The sequence below is a fragment of the Sorex araneus genome, chromosome 2 (assembly GCF_027595985.1).
Source record: "Sorex araneus isolate mSorAra2 chromosome 2, mSorAra2.pri, whole genome shotgun sequence".
In the NCBI taxonomy this organism is placed as follows: Eukaryota; Metazoa; Chordata; class Mammalia; order Eulipotyphla; family Soricidae; genus Sorex; species Sorex araneus.
Window position 1 is genome coordinate 15,899,687 of NC_073303.1, and position 20,039 is coordinate 15,919,725.

Genomic DNA, 20,039 nt, shown 5'->3' on the forward strand with positions numbered 1-20,039 from the left:
TCGCTGGAGGCCTTTCAGACCCCTCGGCCGCTGTCGTCAAAGCACTCTACGACAGCTCACCCTCGGAAAGTCCAATACAGTTACCGTCAGAGGGCAAATCCCCAGGATGGCTCGGGCCGCTCTCCCTCCCAGAACTGCAGCCCCTGGTCCACGGTGCCCCCCATTCCCCAGGGGTTGAGTGCTTTGACCGGGCTCGACCCCGCCTCACCGAATTGGGGCCGCATCTCCTGGCCAGGAGGGTGACTTGGTTTCCTTCCTGATGTCCGTCCTCTTTCGTCTGAAAGGAAGCACGGGCAGCTGAGACTCTCGGCCAGGGAGCCAGGAGCCGGGCCTGGAGGCTGAGGGCCACCGCCGGCATCGCTCGTCACGGTCAGGGACGTGTGCAGTGCACCCGGCCCCACGTGCTCATGCACCTGGGGGCCACAGCCGGAGTCACCCACCCAGGGCAGCCCCCAGGGACCCTGCAGCAGCTGCAGCACCTAGTGGCAGCTGATGTGCTCTTTGCCACAATCAGTGCTCGACTCAAAAAATACCCGCTGGGTGGGGCCGGAGCGATAGCACAGCGGGTAGGGCGTTTGCCTTGCACGCGGCCAACCCAGGTTCGATCCCCGGCATCCCATATGGTCCCCCAAGCACTGCCAGGAGTAATTCCTGAGTGCAGAGCCAGGAGTAACCCCTGAGCATCGCTGGGTGTGACCCAAAAAGCAAAAAAAATAAAATAAAATAAAAATACCCGCTGGGGCACCAGAGCGATACTACAGGGAGGGAGGGTGTTTGCCTTGCATATGCCGACCCAGGCTTGATCCCCGGCATCATCCTCCAGGGTTCCAAGGCACTGCCAGGAGTAAAGTCTTTTTATTTTTATTTTTAAGTAGAACAGATTTTATTTGGAGGTTTTTGAAGGTGAGGAGAGAAGGAAAGTGTGTGTGAGAGAGAAATGCACTCAAGAGAGATCACGGGCTTCCCCAAGGGTGGAGGGCCTCTGCACACACCCCAGCATTAGATATGGAAGCATGACAGTCCACATCTCAAGAGGAGAGATGTGGGCAACACATGTGCTCGGCCACATGGGTACAAGCAGCACATGGGCTCCTGCAGCATATGCGCCCGGGAGTAATTCCTGAGTGCAGAGCCAGGAGTAAGCCCCGAGCAATGCCCAAATGCCCAGGTGTGACCCAAAAGACCATAAAAAGACCAAACAAACAAACAAACAAACAAACAAAAAACAAACATTTGGGGCTGGAGTGATAGCACAGCGGGTAGGGCATTTGCCTTGCACGCGATCGACCTGGGTTCGATTCCCAGCATCCCATATGGTCCCCTGAGCACCACCAGGGGTAATTCCTGAGTGCAAAGCCAGGAGTAACCCCTGTGCATCACTCGGTGTGACCCAAAAAGCAAAATAAATAAATAAACAAACAAACAAAACAATAAGAACTTTAAAAAAATTTGCTGGGGCCAAGAGAGAGAGAGAGAGAGAGAAAGAGAGAGAGAAAGAGAGGAAAGAGAGAGAGAGAGACAGAGAGACAGAGAGAGAGACAGAGAGAGAGAGAGAGAGAGAGAGAGAGAGAGAGAGAGAGAGACAGAAAGAGAGAGGAGCGCACTTTGGGATGGTTGAGATACAGACTAAATGAATTAAGACAATACCAAGCGGAGTTGAAACCACACCAGTCCACAGGTCGCATACAAATCCACACGCAACTCGGTCCGCTGGGGAAGATGCCAATTTTCTCTGCCCCACCCTCCTATGCATCCATCAGCTACTGCCCTTCGCTACACCTGCAAGAACCTCATGAAACCCACCTCCCCAACTCAGACCTTCTGAATTCTAATTTTCTCTGCTGGAGCCCGAGGGTTTGCAGCCCATCCCTCGGCCCGCCGCGCTGGGAAGCTGGACCTGGGGTCGCTGCTGCTGACGCTAGTGGGAGGCACTGGCTCGAGCACCCCTGTGGCCCCACCTGCCTCTCTTCGCAGTCACTTCCCGGCCTCACACCCACGCATGGGCACACTGAGGCGTGCATTTGCTCTGGGACCCCCCCCCCACCCCATCCAAGCAGATTCTGGGTGGTCTTTTCCCCAGGAAGCCCGAAAAGGGAGGAGGCGGCCCCCGGCGCACTCTTCCCTCGGTTGGTTCTGCAGGCCCCGCCGCCAAGCCCGCAGCAGGAGCCCCGCCCGGCCCGCTGCCAGCGCGCGCGGTGATTCAGCGGCCCCACAGCGATGCGCGCGCGCGCACGGCCCGGCCCCGGGTGGACCTGGTGGTGGCGCTCCCGAGCCAGCTCCGCAGCGAGAGCGCCTGGGCTGGGCATGCAGTATGGACGGTTCCCACCCACCCCCGGGGAACCCTGCTTGCTTCCCACCCATGCCCACTTTGCTGTGCTACCCCCAAGCTGGAGAGAGAGCTATGAGCACAGTCAGGACTAGCCCCTGAGCACTGCAGGGGGAAGCTCCCCCAAAGAAAAAATAATAACCACACACACACACACACAAGAAGTGCTGCTAAGCAGTTACTCAACTCTCTTCGCGGTGTATGGGTTCAGCCCTTAACGTTCAATTACGGTCGCCAAGCACAATGAAAACCCCTTTTGACTATGCTCCAAAGATCCGTCGCTTCTCAGCATTCAGTTCTCCTTCACCAAGCCGTGGCCACACACCGGTTACCTCGCAGTTAGGGAGAAAATGAGTATCAGCCCTGCTGACTTCACCTGCTCTCGCTGACAGGCTGTTGGCTGGGATATTGGTCGGGACAAGTGGCACAATAAAGCAATGTCGGACAAGCTAATGTTTCCCTGAGTACCAAGCGGTGCTCCCGAGCCCCAGGGGCCCCATCTGCAAATCCTGGCCAACTTGCTTGGGTTCATGCTAGGGCCCAAGGATGCTGTGCGTTCTGCCACTGAGGTACCCTTTAACCCGGATCCCCCAGGGTACCATATCTATCTATCTATCTATCTATCTATCTATCTATCTATCTATCTATCTATCTATCTATCTATCTGTGTGTGTATAAAATTTTTTTAAGGTGGTAGAAACAGATCAGGCTTTCAGTACCCTCCCCGGCAGTGGCAAAGATGGTACTTATTAGCCGAATGCTTTGTCTCTCACAGTGCCAGGGAGTAATTGAAGCCAGGCCTCCTGCACGGCATTGCCAGAGCCGACCCCAGTCCCTATCAGCCTGCTGAAATAGAACACTGTGAGTTCGGCTCTTACCGGGAGAGATGTCAAGTATAAAAAGCTTCAATACCGGAAAGGTTGATTCAGAACTTTTGCCCATAAAAGGATATTAAAATGTGATTTAATTCACTTAAAACTTTTAATCTATTATTTATTTTTTGCTTTTCATATTTAGCCTTTCCCTCACCTCATTTTTTGGCAATGTGGTAGAGGGGGTTCTGATTCTTTTTAATGAATGTGTCCTGCAAAGTCCCTATTGCTTTTTCATTTGTGGGGAGTAGATGTATTGGGGCCATATGACAGGCACTAAGGGGAGACTGTTGGCAATGCTCAGAAACCATAAAGTGCCAAGGATCTAACCGGTGGGTGCACACAGGGCACCTTAACGCTGGACTCTCTCTGGCCTCTACTGCTTTTAAAACATCAGCATGGATTACCCTCCCCCCCACACACACACCTTGTTGTGGTGCTCCCCAGGAACACGCACCATCATGCCAGTGATCCCAGGGGGAAGGTGGAGTTGAAACTTGTGGCCTCATGTGTAAGGCAGGTATCTACTAGTCACATTCCTCAGCCCTCATTTTATTCTTCTTTGGTTTATTCTTTTTCTTTATTCTCATCCAACTGTGCTCAAGGCATATTCCTGACTCTGCACTCAGGGAACATATGGGATGCCGGATATCAAACCCAGATCAGCTGTTTGCAAGGCCAGAGCCTTAACTTCTATACTGTTCTCCAGTCCTCTTATTTTAGTAATTAAAATTAGGCTAATAGAAATGCTTTCCATACGATGGGACTATCTGTATAAATTCCAATATATATAGTGTTTTAGCTCATCTCAACAGCCCAGACAAAAATAGATGTGTCCTTTCACACTGTATTTAATCCACCGGCTTTCTTCCCTTTCTGGGGGAGGTGAAGGACTTTCTTCTGTTTTCAACTAAGGAAGTCAGGACATTCTTGATAGTTTGTGGCAGGGTAAGAAGGATGAAGTAGCAGCAATAAATCCAGAAACAGGAAGCAGGCACAAACTTCAGCTCCGTCATGTGCATAAAAACACACTAAGGCAAACTCCGATGAAAATTCTTTATTAAAGAACATTTGTCTTATGCAAAGGACAATCCCCCCCCCCCTTCCCTTTGCCCTGGCTGCTACGTGGCTGACCACTGGGAGTCTAATGCCATTTGGGCAGCTGTGCACACACTTGGGGTGCCTACCAGGAGTGGCACGGGTCTGATGCTCCCTGGGGTAGCGCCATAGTTGCAATGTTCACACTCTTGGTTGTGTGTCAAGAGATGGCTCACTGTCATGCCTCATTCTACAAGGCAGGAGTGCTACTACACACCAAGTTATCCCTGGCACTGAAAAAAAGTTGGTTTTTTTTTATTTATTCTTTGTTGTTGTTTTGGGTCAGACCCAGCAGTGCTCAGGGATTACTCCTGGTGGGCTTGGGGATCATTATCTGGTGCCAGGCATCAAACCCAGGTTGGCTGCATGCAAGACAATTGCCCTATTTGCTAAACTATCTGACCCTCCATAAATGTCATTCTTTTTTTCAAGCACACTGAGGACTGAAACAATAGTTCAGCATTTAGGGCCTCTGCCTTACACAAAGCACACCTGGGTTCGATCTGGTATCTCGTATGGTCACCCAAGCACTGCTGGGCATGAGTCCTGAGTGGAGAGCGAGGAGGAACTCTTGAGTATCACTGGATGTGATCCAAAAACAAACAAACATAAAGAAACCAATAAACAAATACACTGAAAGTGCACTTTGTTTACCTATTCTAAAATAACTCGTTTTACTAAGTAGCAAAACTAAACATTTATTTTGCCGTCTTAGCAAAAGTCCCGCACAGTATGAAACTGACTTTAATCAAAATCAAGCCAAGTTTTCCCTCTACTGGCAACATAACTATAAACATGAATCTTTAAAAGTTCACGAATCACAAAATCCCGTTAATCGTCGATTTCTCGAGTGGGCTCAGTAACCTCTCCATTCATCCTTTTCCTGAGATCTTAGAAGTCTCTCTCGACTTGGCCCTCCCAACGATGTCGCACTGGAGGCTCTTTCAGGGTCAGGGGAATGAGACCCAGCTTGTTACTGGATTTAGCATAGAATAAATCCATAGAAGCTTGCCAGTTTCTCCCAGAGGGGGAAGTAGGTTAGAAGATGTAAACTTCTGGGAGCTTGCTTTTAAGTCTCTGGATGTTGGCCGTTGACGGGATTACACACACCTGGGTTCCTCTGCCTTTACCTTCATGCATGAGGCCTGTCCGAATGTGTGGAGAGGGGCCTCGAGCATGGCTATGGCTAGGTTCCGGTGGTCTTCAGCCGCAGGGAGCTCTGCTAGAGCGATGCAGACAGTCTCTTTAACAGTTATGAATATTAAATCATTTTATTTATAGCTTACCAATTACATACTGTTTGCTAACAAAAATTAAGTCTGGTGATCTCTTTAAATGTTTGATTATGGGGCCGGAGCGACAGTACAGCAGATAGGGTGCCTGCCCTGCATGTGGCAGACCCAGGTTCAATGCCCGGCATCCTATGGTCCCTTGAGCCTACCAGAAGTGATCCCTGAAGACACAGCCTGGAGTAAGGCCTGAGAACTGCTGGGTGTTGCCCAAATCCAAATTAAAAAAAAAAAATGCTTATCATTAGGGTACTTCTTCACTTAAGAGTACCTAAATTTGTAAAGTATAACTAAAAAATCCAGATTCAAAGTCTTCTTTCAAAGACTTACTTAAAAGACTTACTTAAAAAATTTAAAATATTTTTTTTAAATTGGGCTGGAGGGGTTGAAGCAATAGCACAGCAGGTAGGGCGTTTACCTTGCACGCGGCCGACCCAGGTTCGATTCCCAGCATCCCATATGGTCCCCTGAGCACCGCCAGGAGTGACTCCTAAGTGCAGAGCCAGGAGTAACTCCTGTGCATCGCCAGATGTGACCCAAAAAGAAAAAAAAAATTGGGCTGGAGCGATAGTACAGTGGGTACAGCATTTGCCTTGCATTTGGCCAACACACATTCGATTCCCAGCATTTCATATGGCCCCTCGAGAACTGCCAGGAGTAATTTCTAAAAGCAAAGCCAGGAGTAACCGCTGGGTGTTGACCCAAAAAGAAAGACGTTTTGGTGTCTGGTTTAGTTTGTTTTGTTACGAGGCCATCCCCAGTGAGGCCTGGTGGTGCTGAACTAAGTCATAAGTGCTGGGGACTAAACCAGGACTCTGGCATGCTAAAAGCATGTGTTCTTGAGCCATCTCCTGGGCCCCAACTATGAGGACTAGTAAAGCTTTAAGAATGCTGACACAGTCTGGCGATGTGGCTCTGCAGCAAAGCACGTGTTCTGCAGGTGTGAGACCTGAGTCTGACCCTCGAGACTGCAAAAACAAAGACTAAGAACAACTTTGGTAGGTCATAGTTATGGCTTAGCAGCTGAGTACATGCTAGGCCCTAGTTTGATCCCTAGCAACACACACACACACACACACACATTCATTAGGAGGCCTTATTTCTAAATGGATAAGCTTTAATTTAAATAAATGCTAATATTTGGTCCTAAAATCGGACATAATCAATCCTCAAAATAAAATCCCAGCAGTATTAGGGGTTGGAGCAATAGCACAGCGGGTAGGGTGTTTGCCTTGCACGTGGTGGACCCAGGTTCGATTCCCAGCATCCCATATGGTCCCCCGAGCACCACCAGGAGTAACTCGAGTGCATGAGCCAGGAGTAACCTCTGTGCACCACTGGGTGTGACCCAAAAAGAGGGGGGGGGGGGGGGGGAAGAAAGACAAAAAAAGACCATAGCAGTTTTATGTTACTATGATCCAGTATATTAATTCCTCCATATTATACCTAGTTTTCCAATCAGGCAGAAATTTGTAAATCCAGTATAAAACAACTCAGAACACCTTTACAACTCTTATCTGAAAAGCATTTTACAAAATCACATCAAAATTACACAGAATACCCCAGTGATCACTTGGAAATCGACCACATTCTAGTTTTTCCAACCCTAAGAGATCCAAGCTTTGGGGAATAACATGGCCACTTTCTGAGGCTGCTCTGAAATATATTCGATCGAAACGAAGCTTACAAGCAGCAGCTATTCCAAGATTAGTGTTCATTCGTGTATCCCATGTATACTGACAATGCTTAGGTTTGCCCAAAAACTCCCAGACATCCAAAATGTTGTCAGGTAAACCACCACATTTGGCAACCTGAAAAGAAAAAAGAAAACACTGTTAAGATTCACAATCTTTCACATTCTAAGTTAAAAAGGTATCTATCTTTCCTTACTAGTATCACCTCTAAGTGCAACATTTCAAATCAGAATGTCACCAGTTTGCTAACACAAAATGCTAACTAAATATTATAACTATAGGTAATCAAACTGTTAGGTATTTTATAAAACATGTTTTGTTGTATGATAATAGGTAATATAAACATACCATGACAGGGGGCCAGAGAGGTAATATGGTGGGTAGGGCTCCTGAGTTCAATCCCTGGCACACCATATGGTGAGTTGATCCCCACCAAAAGTGAACCTTGAACACAGAGCAAGGACTAGGTCCTGAGTGGGCTAAGTAGGCAGGGTGTGGCCTCCTCCCAAAATATGATAGCTAAAGAATTCTAAAATTTGTCCCTTTTCTTCTGTCATAGACTAACTTTGAGCGTCAGATAAAATTTAGAAGGCTATCCAGGCGCCACCTAAGCACGTGACTGGCCTTGATCCAGTGACGCAGCATTGAATCCCGGAAGACAGCTGCTCACTCGAGATTGCTCTGGGCCCTGTGCTGAACTGATTTCACCAGGGCACCTCACATGGAGTGTCCTCCCTCCGCCCACTTCAAATGAACCCCCAATGGTCAAACTTCCAGAAGGAAAAAACAGGTACGTGGGACCAGAGAATGAAGACTTCAGGCCACGTGGCAGGGGACGGAACAGGCAGTCCCTTCCCGTGTCCCTGCCCCTTCGGGGTGCTGGCTGTCACGCCCATGAACTGCCTCCGGGCGCCATTTAAGCACGTCTTCGGCCTTCATCTAGAGACTCACAAATGAATCTTAGAATGGATTAGCTCTCTACAGAGATGTCTCTGGACCCCAGTATTTAAAATTTTACAATTCCAGAAGCGCATGACCGTGAAAGCGGCCATGTGACCTCATGATATTCATAGTAAGCAACAGAAAATAAATTATCTAGCATCTGGCCTGTTGCAGGCAGGCTTGAATGATGGTGGGAAAATTCAAGATAATGGTGGCGGGAAGGTATAATGGTCGTGGGATTAGCGTTGAAATATGGAATGTAATTAATTAATGTGAATAATCTTATGAAAATAAAATTTAAAAAAAATTTAGAGGGCTAAAAACTCATGGTCACAGTTATTGCTATCAGTATCACTAAAAATAAACACAAAGGCCCACAAGGTAGCCGAATGGTAAAGCACTTGCCTGTTTGTGTGAGGCCCTGACTTTGATCCCTGATACCAACACACACACACACACACACACACACACACACACACACACACACACACACACACACACACACACACTGTGACTGGAGACAGTCCAGCGAGTGGGGAGGGCGCCTGCCTTGCACGTGGCCAACCTGGACTTGATCCCCAGCATCGCGTACGATCCTCCAGCAGGAGGAATCCCTGAGCATTGACAGGTGTGACCCAAATATTTTTTAAAAAAAAAGAAAGAAAAGAAAAGAAAAAGAATGACTAAACCTTTCTGCTCATTTCTTTTTTTTTTTCCTGCTTTTTTTTTTTTGGGTCACACCTAGCGATGCACAAGGGTTACTCCTGGCTCTGCACTCAGGAATTTACCCTGGCAGTGCTCAGGGGACCATATGGGATGCTGGGAATCGAACCCGAGTCGGCCGCGTACAAGGCAAACGCCCCACGCCCCACCCGCTATGCTATTGCTCCAGCCCCACTGCTCATTTCTTAATTAAGCTATTTTTCCTGTTGCTCTGCTTCCTGGGTTTGAGGCACTACAGCACAGGCTACTTGTTGAGGTGCATCTGTAAGGGCTTTTAGATATTTTCAGTGCAAAGAAGGTTCTAGTTTAAACAGTTTTCGACAAATGAACTTTAAAGTGATTTTCGGGGCTGGAGCGATAGCACAGCGGGTAGGGTTTGATCCTCCGCATCCCATATGGTTCCCTAAGCACCACCAGGAGTAATTCCTCAATGCAGAGCCAGGAGTAACCCCTGAGCATCGCTGGGTGTGATCCAAAAAGAAAAAAAAAATAGATTTCCACAGCAAAATCTATCTAGATTTTTCCACTGCCTATAAAGGTTAAACAAACTTTGTCACTCACCTCCTGATCCCTTAAATTTGTATCTCCTGCAAATATAACTGCAGATGCCTCTGGAGCCTCTTGGATTTTCTTTAAAACCATTTTAAACTGATTCATTCGCTCTGGAGCATGCCCTCTGGTGCTCTCCAAATGGGAAGTCATAAGGCAAAGTTCATTTCCCAAAATATTCACCTGCAACAGGATAAATTTAGTCAGAAAAATTATCCAGTTAAGCACCAATGCTTAACTAGACAGCAGGACCAGCAATTATGATGATCAGTTTCATGGAGGGAAGCCATATAATCAGTACAGATCCAAGCATAAAGCGCTAACAGTGCTCCCACAGTCAACCCGGCAAGCCCTAACTTAAATGTTGCTTCTATTATGAGTCCTTCCTTAAGTAACTAGCTAGCTCCCTCTTTGTACTCCATAGCACAACAGCTGTCTTTAAAGTTCTGTAAGCTGAATTATAGCACAATTATTTCTCCCCTACAAACCTTTGAGTCACCTGAAAACAAAACGGTTTGCTTATTGATACACAATCAAAAGTCTGGCAATTAGTGTCAAAAAATGCCAATTAAATGAATAAAAAGCTAATTTATACCCACATAGTTACCCAAAAATTATACAACAACAACAAAATTCATTATAACATAGATTTCAGGTGTGCATCATTATATATCACACCTGTATAAATCACACCAAATTCAGATAATCACATTATAATGAATCACATATTTTAAGCTCATCACTAAAGAAAAATTCCATCCTTCACCATACAGGTGACCCTCTGTAAAAATTACTTACGTGCACACACAGAAGATTTCTCATCATTTGTGTATTTGGAAAAGGAATAATCTCTTGGCTTTTAAATTTCACTCTTGATTTCTTCAACATTATGACTGTGAAATATCCTTGTTCATTACCTTCAAATGTTTGCAGAAAACAATTGGTTAGGAGGTCAAGAGTATTTTCATTTTATCAAGTTCCCCTATTGAAGATTTTTTTTTTTTTTTTTTTGCTTTTTTGGGTCACACCCAGCAATGCACAGGGGTCACTCCTGGTTCATGCACTCAGGAATTACTCCTGGCGATGGTGCTGGCAGGGGGGGGGGGGGGACACGGACTATATGGGATGCTGGGAATCGAACCCGGGTCAGCTGCGAGCAAGTTAAACTCCCTACCTGCTATGCTATTGCTCCAGCCCGAGAAGATTTTTTTTTTACATAACAAATTTAAAAGGACATTGCAAGTAAACTATTCCAAAACAGTTGAGGATATAGGAGTATTACCTGCTCCTCTCAAAATACTTCTGCAACTGGAAGTATATACAAAATACAAAAATGAAGGTGGAGCTGGGGCCACAGATAATACAATGGGTAGGGCGATTGCCTTACAGGCAGCCTACCCAAGTCTGAGCCTCAGCACCGTCAGGAGGAACTCTGAGCACAGAGATAGGAGTAAGCCCCGAGCACTGCACCAGGTGTCTCCCAGAAACAAAATAATAAATCAATTTGTAAAACTGGAGAGGCCCAGCAGTAGTTCAGCAGCAGGGTCTGCCTTGCAAGCCAGAAGACAGTGAGGCCACATGTTCAATTCTCAGCACTCAGTGCAGGCCCCGTAGCTATGCTGGTTGGGATCCCCGGCACCACAACAAATGTGCAATCTCCAGTGTACCACAACCAAGTGTATGCAATCCCTGGTTGTCATAAAAACAACAAAGAGAAAAAAATGGGAGGGGGGAAATTAGAGGGCAGGTTTTTTTCTTTTTGGTTCATACCCAGCAATGCACAGGGCTTACTCCTGGCTCGGCACTCAGGAATTACTCCTGGTGGTGCTCAGGGGACCATATCGAATGCTGGGAATAGAACCTGGGTCGGCCACGTGCAAGGCAAACGCCTTATCTGTTGTACTACTGCTCTAGCCCCAGAGGGCAACTTTTTTGAAAATGACATCAATTGCCAAAATGGCTCCAGAATCAAACATGAAAATTCTGAAAGACAAGGAGACTTAAGCTGAGGTAAACTAAAATGCATTTACTTCTTACTTACAAAGCATCAGGAAAAAAATGACAGCAAATAAATTTAAAAAATTAGAAAGGTATAAACTTGCAAGAAAAAAAAAGTAGTAGAAGAGGGGCAATGAATGAACTTTCAGCAGATTTTTAGAAAACAAGTGGTGACTAGTTTATGGGAAGAGAAGGAAGCATTGGGCTAGCCTAGAGCAGTGGCCCTGGACTGGAAGCAAATGGATTTGTTTCACCAAAAGCTGGGAACATAATAATTGAACAACAAAAATTAATAAACCAGATGCTGATAATTAATAAACCAGACTGAGGGACAAGTTTAAGGTCTTTAGATACAGGGGATAAAAACCCTAAGGCTCCCCACCCCCATCTGCAAGCCCTTGTAGCCAAGTGATGACTGCACTAACATACGAAGTCTAAAGAAAATTTAAATTTAGACATTTACAGTTACAAATGCTCGGAGGAATGAGAGGGAAATGAGTGGAGATTGAAAATAGAGGACTGAAAATAGAGGAGTTGAGCAGAGTGTTCGCACCAAGTCACAAGGATGTACCTCAGCAAGAAGGTGTAAGCAACACACGACCCCCTCTCCAACCCAGAATATTAGAATATAGAAGGAAGGTAACGAATACACTTTAGACAAACTGGAAGGCCTTTTAAAAACTGATAAACTGACAACTGGTGGTGGAGGTGGGGTTCCCCAAAGAACAGTTTGTTCCACAATCAATTTCTCACTAACCCCTGGCGGGGGGGTGGGGGCAGCTTGGGGAGGAGTGGGTCCCTGCAGGGGCTTAAGTTGTATCTAGCCCTGCTCAGTAAAATAGAACTATCATAAGCTTCTTATTACCTGAAGAACATGTACGATAAAAGAAGAGGTCAACACAAAGACACCAAAGCAAAAGCAAAGAAATAAAAGTGTTGGGCCAAAGAGACAGTACAGTGGGGAAGGGAGGTGCTGCCTTGCCAGTGGCCTTCCCAAGTCAATCGCCATCAGCACCGCTGGGGATTCGTGCTCTTCACCTTTCCTCCTGCTATAACCCTGAGCCACACCAGGAGTCATCCCTGAGCACCACCAGGTGTGGCCCCCAAACAAAAACCAAACCAAGAAAGCAAACATTGGGGAATGCCTCCTCATCACTACCCTGCTGGCCCCACCGTGTGTGCACCACCATGTGCCCAACAAAGGTCAGTGTGACACTGTGGGAACGGGGCAGACAGGCTATGTGTGACAGAAAGTCAAAGGCAAGGAGGGAATGGCTGCCTTTACATTTTGGGGGTCTTGGGGGCAGGGGTGCGGGAAGGAGAGAAGAGAGGGAGGGAGGCTGGTCACACCATGGGTACTCAGGGTTGTTCCCAGCTCTATGCTCAGGAGTGACCCCTGGTAGTGCCGGGGGTCAAACAGGCTCAGGGGGATGCAAGGCAAGTGCCTTAATATCTATGCTCCCTCTGGCCCTACATCCTGAACATGGAACTTTTGTGCCTATAAGAACTATGAAAACAGCTGGCAGGAATCAAAAAAGATGTAAGTGGACTGGAGCGATAGCACAGCGGGTAGGGCATTTGCCTTGCACGTGGCCGACCCGGGTTTGATTTCCAGCATCCCATATGGCCCCCTGAGCACCGCCAGGAGAGATTCCTGAGTGCAGAGCCAGAAGTAACTCCTGTGCATCGCCAGGTGTGACCACCCCCCACAAAAAAAAGGATGTAAGCAAGGAGAAATCAATACCCAGAAGTGGTAAAAAGCATCTTCATGAAACTGCAGAAAAGTGGTACCACAAAGACAGAAGAACTGGTGAGAGAGACCAAGAGCATATTGTCTTCACCAATTCTGGATTAAGATCAAAGTTAAAGTCATGTACTACATTGGGCTGGAGAGAGAGTATAGCAGGTAGGGTGTTTGCCTTTTATGCGGCTAAGCTGGGTTCAACTCCCAGCTCCTATATGGTCCCGAGTACTACCAGGGTAAGCCTTGAACAGCCGCCGGTATGTCCAGAAACACAAAGGGGAAGGGGGAACTTATGTGAATATGAAGTTAAATAAAACATGAGATTTAGACAAAAATTACAAAATGCAGCAAAAATGTACATTAAGTGCATGAGAGAAACATAAATAAAACAGAAAGTTAAACTGTTCAGGGTCAAAACTGGAAAAAAAAAAGGGAACAAAATTAAAGAGAAAATGTTATGCCTATTAAAAAAAGTATAACCATGGGCCAGAGAGAGAGTGCAGCAAGTAAGGTATCTGCATACATGTGCTGACCTGAGTTTGATTCCTGGCACTGCACAAGATCCTGAACAGAGCCAGGAGTAAGCCCTGAGCAGAGCTAGGTGTGGCGCAGAATTTATAAAAAAAAAAAAAAAAAAAACCATAAATTCAATGTGGTTATTACTACTTAGTATTGTAACAATTTCACCAAAAGACTATACAGTATTCGGATCTGAGCAATATACATACACGTATGTATAGGTATTTGTTCTTGGGCCACAACCAGGGAAGGAATTACTCCTGGCAGTGCTAGGGGAAGGGAGGACCCTACGGTATGCTGGAGATCAGCCCTGGGTCGGCCGATGAAAGGCCAACACCCTACTCACTGTACTTACTAACCCTACCCACTGCACTATCACTCTAGCCCCTGTATTTTCTTGAAAAATCACTTCAAACACTTTTTGGAGGTGGGGATGGTGGAGGCAATGAAGCTCAGAGGTTCTTGGGGGACTATTCCATGCTGTAAGTGAAACCAGGTTCACCACATGTTTTGCAAGGCAAATGTTTTGGTGGTGGTGGTTGTGGTTTTTTGTTTTGTTTTGTGCTTTTTTTGTTTGGGGTCACACCCGGCGATGCACAGGGGTTACTCCTGGCTCTGCACTCAGGAATCACCCCTGGCAGTGCTCAGGGTACCATATGGGATGCTGGGGATCAAACTTGGGTTGGCTGCGTGCAAGGCAAACGCCCTCCCCACTGTGCTATTCCTCCAGACCCTGTTTTTTGCTTTTTGGAGGGGCTAGAAAACATCCAGCGATGTTCAGGGGACCATATGCGATGCCGAGGACCAAACCTAGGTCAGCCACATACAAGGCAAATGCCCAATCTGCTATGCTATCGCTTCCACCTGCAAGGCAAGTGTCTTAACCTGTGCTTTCTCTTCAGTCATCAACTACTTTTGAACCTATAACATTAAACTGAATGACATTCTCATACAGTTAGTATCTGGTGTTCGGCTTATTTTTCTCATTAATTTTTTTACTTTTTCTTGTATGTACTACTATAGGCTAGTTTGATTTCTCTATCATTGACCTTTTTTATAAAGAAAAAGACAAGTGAAGTAATAAAAAAAATTGTTACCTGTAATAATTTCATAATTTTTTGCTCTCTTCTTTAGGTAGCTAAAATATGGGGGAATAACTTCCTGTAGAAATATCACATCTGGGTTGTACCTAATTAGAAAAATTAATTGATAAACCACACATACCAATTCATCTGCCACTACCTAGATTTAAAAATTTCCACAAGAAACAAAAAATTATCCCCTAGGACACCTAATACTTTTTTTTTTTTGGCAGGGTGGCGAGGGGGTGTCTTTGGGGAATACCTGGCTGTGCTCAGGGATTACCCCAGCTCTGTGCTCCAGGATCACTCCTGGTGAGCTTGGGGATCGTACATGGTGACAGGGATCAAACTCAGGTCAGCCCCATCCAAGTAAGTGCAAATCGTGCTGCTGGGGAAGAGTTGTGTAGCAGAATACCTCCAGTCACTGGCTCTTAGTGAACTTAGTACTCCTGATGCATTCCAAGATACCATTTTGTTCTACAGGCAATTACTCTCAATTCTTGCAAGGCAAGCACCCTATCCTACTATCACTCTGGCCATACTTTCAAATTCTTTCTTTTTTAATTGAATCACCTCGGGATAAAGTTACAAACTTTCATGTTTGAGTTTCAGAAATACAATAAAACTATTGAAATACAGAAATACAATGAAACTACATGAAACAATAAATGGGGCTGGAACTATAGCACAGTGGATAGGGTGTTTGCCTTGCATGCAGCCGACCCGGGCTCGATTCCCAGCATCCCATATGGTCCCCTGAGCACCACCAGGAGTAATTCCTGAGTGCAGAGCCAGGAGTAACCCCTGTGCATCGCTGGGTGTGACCCAAAAAGCAAAAAAAAAAAAAAAAAAAAATCCTCCAACCCCACTGACGGAAATACAATAATTGAACACCCAACCCTCCACCTGTGTACATATTCCACCACCAATGTCCCTAGTATCCCCCCCATCCCACCCTTCCCCCTGCCTCTATGGCAGATAATCTCTCCCATACTCTCTTTTGTATTACTTGTTATGAATAGCATAAGATGTTGTGCAGCCACTCCTGCAATCCTAAAATTTTAGATAATTATTAATTATTGTGGGCGTGACCTCCAGGGTCCCATGGGGCAAGGCTGGGGGTGGGGGCAGAAGTGACTCTCAATTCTCTTGCATGTTTAAGAACTAGGCTCTGAACTTTTTTTTTTTTTTTTTGCTTTTTGGGTCACACCCAGCGATGCTCAGGGGTTACTCCTGGCTTTGCACTCAGGAATACTCCTGGCGGTGCTTGGGGGACCATATGGGATGCCAGGGATCGAACCCGGGTCAGCCGCATGCAAGGCAAACGCCCTACCCGCTATGCTATCGCTCCAGCCCCTAGGCTCTGAACTTTGGTCTGATTCAAATTTTATAACAATGAACTGCTGCCCACTTCGTACATGACTATCATAAAAGAAGTAATACTTACAAAGCTAAATATGAACAGACACCTCGAGCCCTCTCTTGCAGATTTTTTACGTCTAATCCATCAATATTCCAGGTGATGACAGAGAATGTGCTACCATCCTCTTGCTGAATCTTTTCAGATGAGCAGGCTTCAGAATTACTGGGTTCAGCCGGCTCTTCTTCAACAGTTAGGTCAACACTGGCGGATTGGAAATAAACACAACTTTTACAGTGATTCAATAAATGTTTTTCTGGCCTTTTGGGATCATACCCAGCGATGCTCAGGGGGTTACTCCTGGCTCTGCACTGAGGAATTACTCTTGGCAGTGCTCAGGGAACCATACAGGATGTCACGGACTGAACCCTGGTCGACCATGTACAAGGCAAAAACCTTACTCGATACCACTCCGGCCCCAATAATTTTTATTTTTTAAAGAAAGAAATACAATCTTGGAAATAATCTATAAGCTGAGCTTTGTGCTGTTGGGCAGCACGGGAGAACTGGGTGCAAGAAGCCAATACTGATGCTGCCCTTCGACTGATGATCAACAGATTTGGATGACTGACTGATGGTTAACTAACAATTTTATTCAGGGTATACGGCAATTACAGGGAGGTACAGGGAACGCAGTACAAGCAGAATGAGGGAGACATGGTAAGTGGGAGAAACAAAGGAAGTTCATGGGCTCTGAGAGTGGGGGGGGGCATGTGCTCAGGGTCTTTGACCTCTCTAAACAGAGACACAGCTAATATGAAGACTCCACATGGTGACGGGAGTCCATATCTCCATTTAGGTCAACAATTAACCACTGATTTATAATATTGTTGGGGGAATCACAGGTCCCCCGAGTCAGTCCTTCACTTCTCTCCGGGTTAGTACTCCGAAGTCGTTGCCTCCAAGATCCCTGCAGTGTCTTCACCCCTATTCCAGACAGCTTGGGAGCTGAGCTGGCAGGAAGTCCAACAGTGATTTAATAAAAAAATACTAAAAAGAAAGAAATACAACTTTGGAAATAATATATAAGCTGACTCATGATTACTCTGTATTTGCAGTCCTCATTTTAAAGATAGATAAAAAGAACCCTAAAAGCAACTCCTGTGAAAAAGCAGAAGTCACATGATTAAGGCAAAGAAGATTCTTACCGCACTGTCCAAATATATGCTCCCTTACATAAAACCATGTTGGACATAGGAGTCTCCCGGTGGACAGTTCCACAACAAAATTAACCACATCATATTCAATCAAAGGTTTTGGGGCTGGAGCGATAGCACAGCGGGTAGGGCGTTTGCCTTGCATGCAGCCAACTCAGGTTCGAATCCCAGCATCCCATATGGTTCCCTGAGCACCGCCAGGGGTGATTCCTGAGTGCATGAGCCAGGAGTAACCCCTGAGCATCGCTGGGTGTGACCCAAAAAGCAAAAAAAAAGGTTTTGCCTGACCGATATCGCTATTGTCCCAAAATTCCAAAAAGGATTGGACCATCATCTTCTTCGTGCAAAATTCTACTTCACAGAGCGGGGAGAAAGGTCTGCAAAGTTTAAGAAGAGAACTCCCAGAATGACCACCAACTGGGAGCTCTTTGGCACTATTGCAGCAACGTGGGAAGATGCCATCCTTGACAACATTGACGAGGAATGAGACCGACTGGTTCAGCACCTCCATGACTGCACAAAGAATGCTGAGAGTGGGAAAGCCACAAACAGATGCCTGTCTGTTTGAAAGAGCAGCGTGGAACGCCTTCAAGAGCATTGAAGAAGTAGTTAAGAGGACAAAGAACCTCCAGCTCCGGGCACATCTTTTCGACACCACCATTCTTCCTGCACTAATATAGGCCTCCGAAACCTGGGCCCTACAAAAACAGGATGAGAACGCTATTTGGGTATCCCAAAGAGTCGAAAGAGCTATGCTTGGAGTATCATGTTTCACTCAAGTGAGAGAAGGAATCCGGAATTCTGACCTCCCTCAACGGTCAAGAATCAGGGACGCTGTCTCCTTTGCCAAGGCATCAAAAATCAGATGGGCCGGACACATAATGCAATTCAGAGATGACCACTGGACTAGAGCTGTGATCCCACAGGACATCAAAAGACCGTGTGGCCACCCACCAACGAGATGGTCAAACTTCTTCGTCAAAACCCCAACGGTTTGAGGCTCTTCCTGTTCCTGGAGCGAGCAGATATCATTGGGCTACACTAGCACGAGACAGGGACGAATGAAGACGTTACTGGCGCCCGCTGAGCAAATCAAAGATCGACAGGATGACAAGTGATACATAAAACCAGCTTTATATTCTTCAATGTCACTACAATGCTTTTACTGGGGCCAGAGAGATAGTCCAGCTGGCAGGGCCTTGCACATTGATCGCCCCCAATTCGATCCACAGTATCCCATCTGGTTCCGTGAGCACCACCACGAGTGACTGCTAAGTGTAGACACAGGAGTAACCCCTGAGCACTGCCAGGTGTAGCCCAAAAGGCCAAAGAGATGTCCATCAACACCCTCTATGGTCCCCTGAATCTGCTAGACTGATCTCTTGAGTACAGGGCCTGAGTAAGCCCTGAGCACCATGGGGTGGTCCTAAAACAAAACAAAAAATCTCCCACATGAAAGATATGTTCTTGGGGCCGGAGCGATAGCACAGCGGGTAGGGCGTTTGCCTTGCACGCGGCCGACCCGGGTTCGATCCCCGGCATCCCATATGGTCCCCCAAGCACTGCCAGGAGCAATTCCTGAGTGCAAAGCCAGGAGTAACCCCTGAGCATCGCTGGGTGTGACCCAAAAAGCAAAAAAAAAAAAAAAAAAGAAAGATATGTTCTTTACCATTTAAACCACGTACCAGTATACCACTCAGCTGATCTGGGGGTGTGCAAGTCAGGCCGAACAGTGCCGGAGGATACTTCTGTGTTACAAACTATCCTCAGTGCATTGCGGGGGAATAAACACCCGCACTTTCCATTCCCACTGAAGAAATGGGGCACACAATAAGCAATGGCAACGTCATGACAGGTGGCAGGAATGAGAAAAATCAGCTCGGCCTCAGGTTCAGTTCCTGAAACGAAGGTTTTGGTTTCCCCAGAAATGAAACAATGTAACTAGCCGGCCTGACCCCGTTTGGAAGATCCTTGGGCCCAGCAAGTGGGCTCAAGCACCACGTGCCATATCAACAATACATCCACCCTCACACACTCACAACCACACCCATACCATGCTCACACACACTCAGGCACACACCCCCTCCCTCCCACCCCCCCTCAGATCCCACCTACACACGCCCACACCCTCACCTGCCCCGACACCCCCCACGCCCCGGACTCACGACTCGAGCTTAGGGGGGCTCCCGGGAGAGCCCTTCAGGACGCTCTCCTCCACCGGGGGCTCGAAGTAGGAGTTCAGCGCCCTCTGCAAAGCAAACCAACAGGCCGTGAGGGTCGGCGCGCCCCCCGCCCCCCGCCCCCGCCGCCCGGCCCGAGCCGCACCTCCATCTCCCAGTCGTTCTCGGCCAGGTAGCACTGCGCCACGGCGGCGTCGCAGCTGGCCACGGCGGCGAACTCCGCACACTGCCGCCTCCTCTTCTTGGCCTCGGGCTCGCCCTCCGCCAGCTCCGCCTCCAGCCCAGCATCCAGGATGCCGCCGACGTCCATGGCTGCGCCGCGACCTGAGTTCCCACGGACCCCACGGCGCGGCGCTCCCGCGCGTCCGCCCGCGGCTCTGCGCATGCGCCGGCTGGCCCGGGCGCCCCGCCCACCGAGGCCGGGAGCGGAAACGCAGCTCCGGACG

General features: G+C 47.3%; 1 protein-coding gene across 3 annotated transcripts; it reads right to left on the reverse strand.

Annotated features, from left to right (window-relative positions):
- Positions 1-4,302: 4,302 nt before the first annotated feature.
- On the reverse strand, positions 4,303-19,975 carry TDP2 (tyrosyl-DNA phosphodiesterase 2). 3 transcript variants are annotated; one of them, XM_055128966.1, is made up of 7 exons: positions 19,739-19,975; positions 19,579-19,661; positions 16,284-16,460; positions 14,852-14,943; positions 10,292-10,410; positions 9,506-9,676; positions 4,303-7,396 (listed from the first exon to the last, which is right to left on the reverse strand). In XM_055128966.1, exons 1-7 carry the CDS (start codon positions 19,901-19,903, stop codon positions 7,115-7,117), a joined length of 1,089 nt encoding a protein of 362 aa, XP_054984941.1. In that variant the 5' UTR covers positions 19,904-19,975; the 3' UTR covers positions 4,303-7,114. The 3 variants fall into 3 exon arrangements, 2 of the variants coding, with proteins under 2 accessions (XP_054984941.1, XP_054984942.1); XR_008628659.1 differs by lacking the exons at positions 4,303-7,396; positions 14,852-14,943 and having other exon boundaries at positions 9,659-9,676; XM_055128967.1 differs by lacking the exons at positions 4,303-7,396; positions 9,506-9,676; positions 14,852-14,943; positions 16,284-16,460 and having other exon boundaries at positions 10,298-10,410.
- Between the last annotated feature and the right edge of the window lie 64 nt (positions 19,976-20,039).

What these genes read in the sequence shown, in the direction of transcription:
- TDP2 (XM_055128966.1), bottom strand. Translation starts at nt 19,903, where the DNA reads ATGGACGTCGGCGGCATCCTGGATGCTGGGCTGGAGGCGGAGCTGGCG. An exon ending in AGCCCCCCTAAGCTCGAGTC is followed by an intron (nt 16,461 to 19,578) that starts GTGAGTCCGGGG and finishes CCAATCCGCCAG; the next exon opens with TGTTGACCTAACTGTTGAAG. An exon ending in AAATTATGAAATTATTACAG is followed by an intron (nt 10,411 to 14,851) that starts GTAACAATTTTT and finishes AAACATTTGAAG; the next exon opens with GTAATGAACAAGGATATTTC.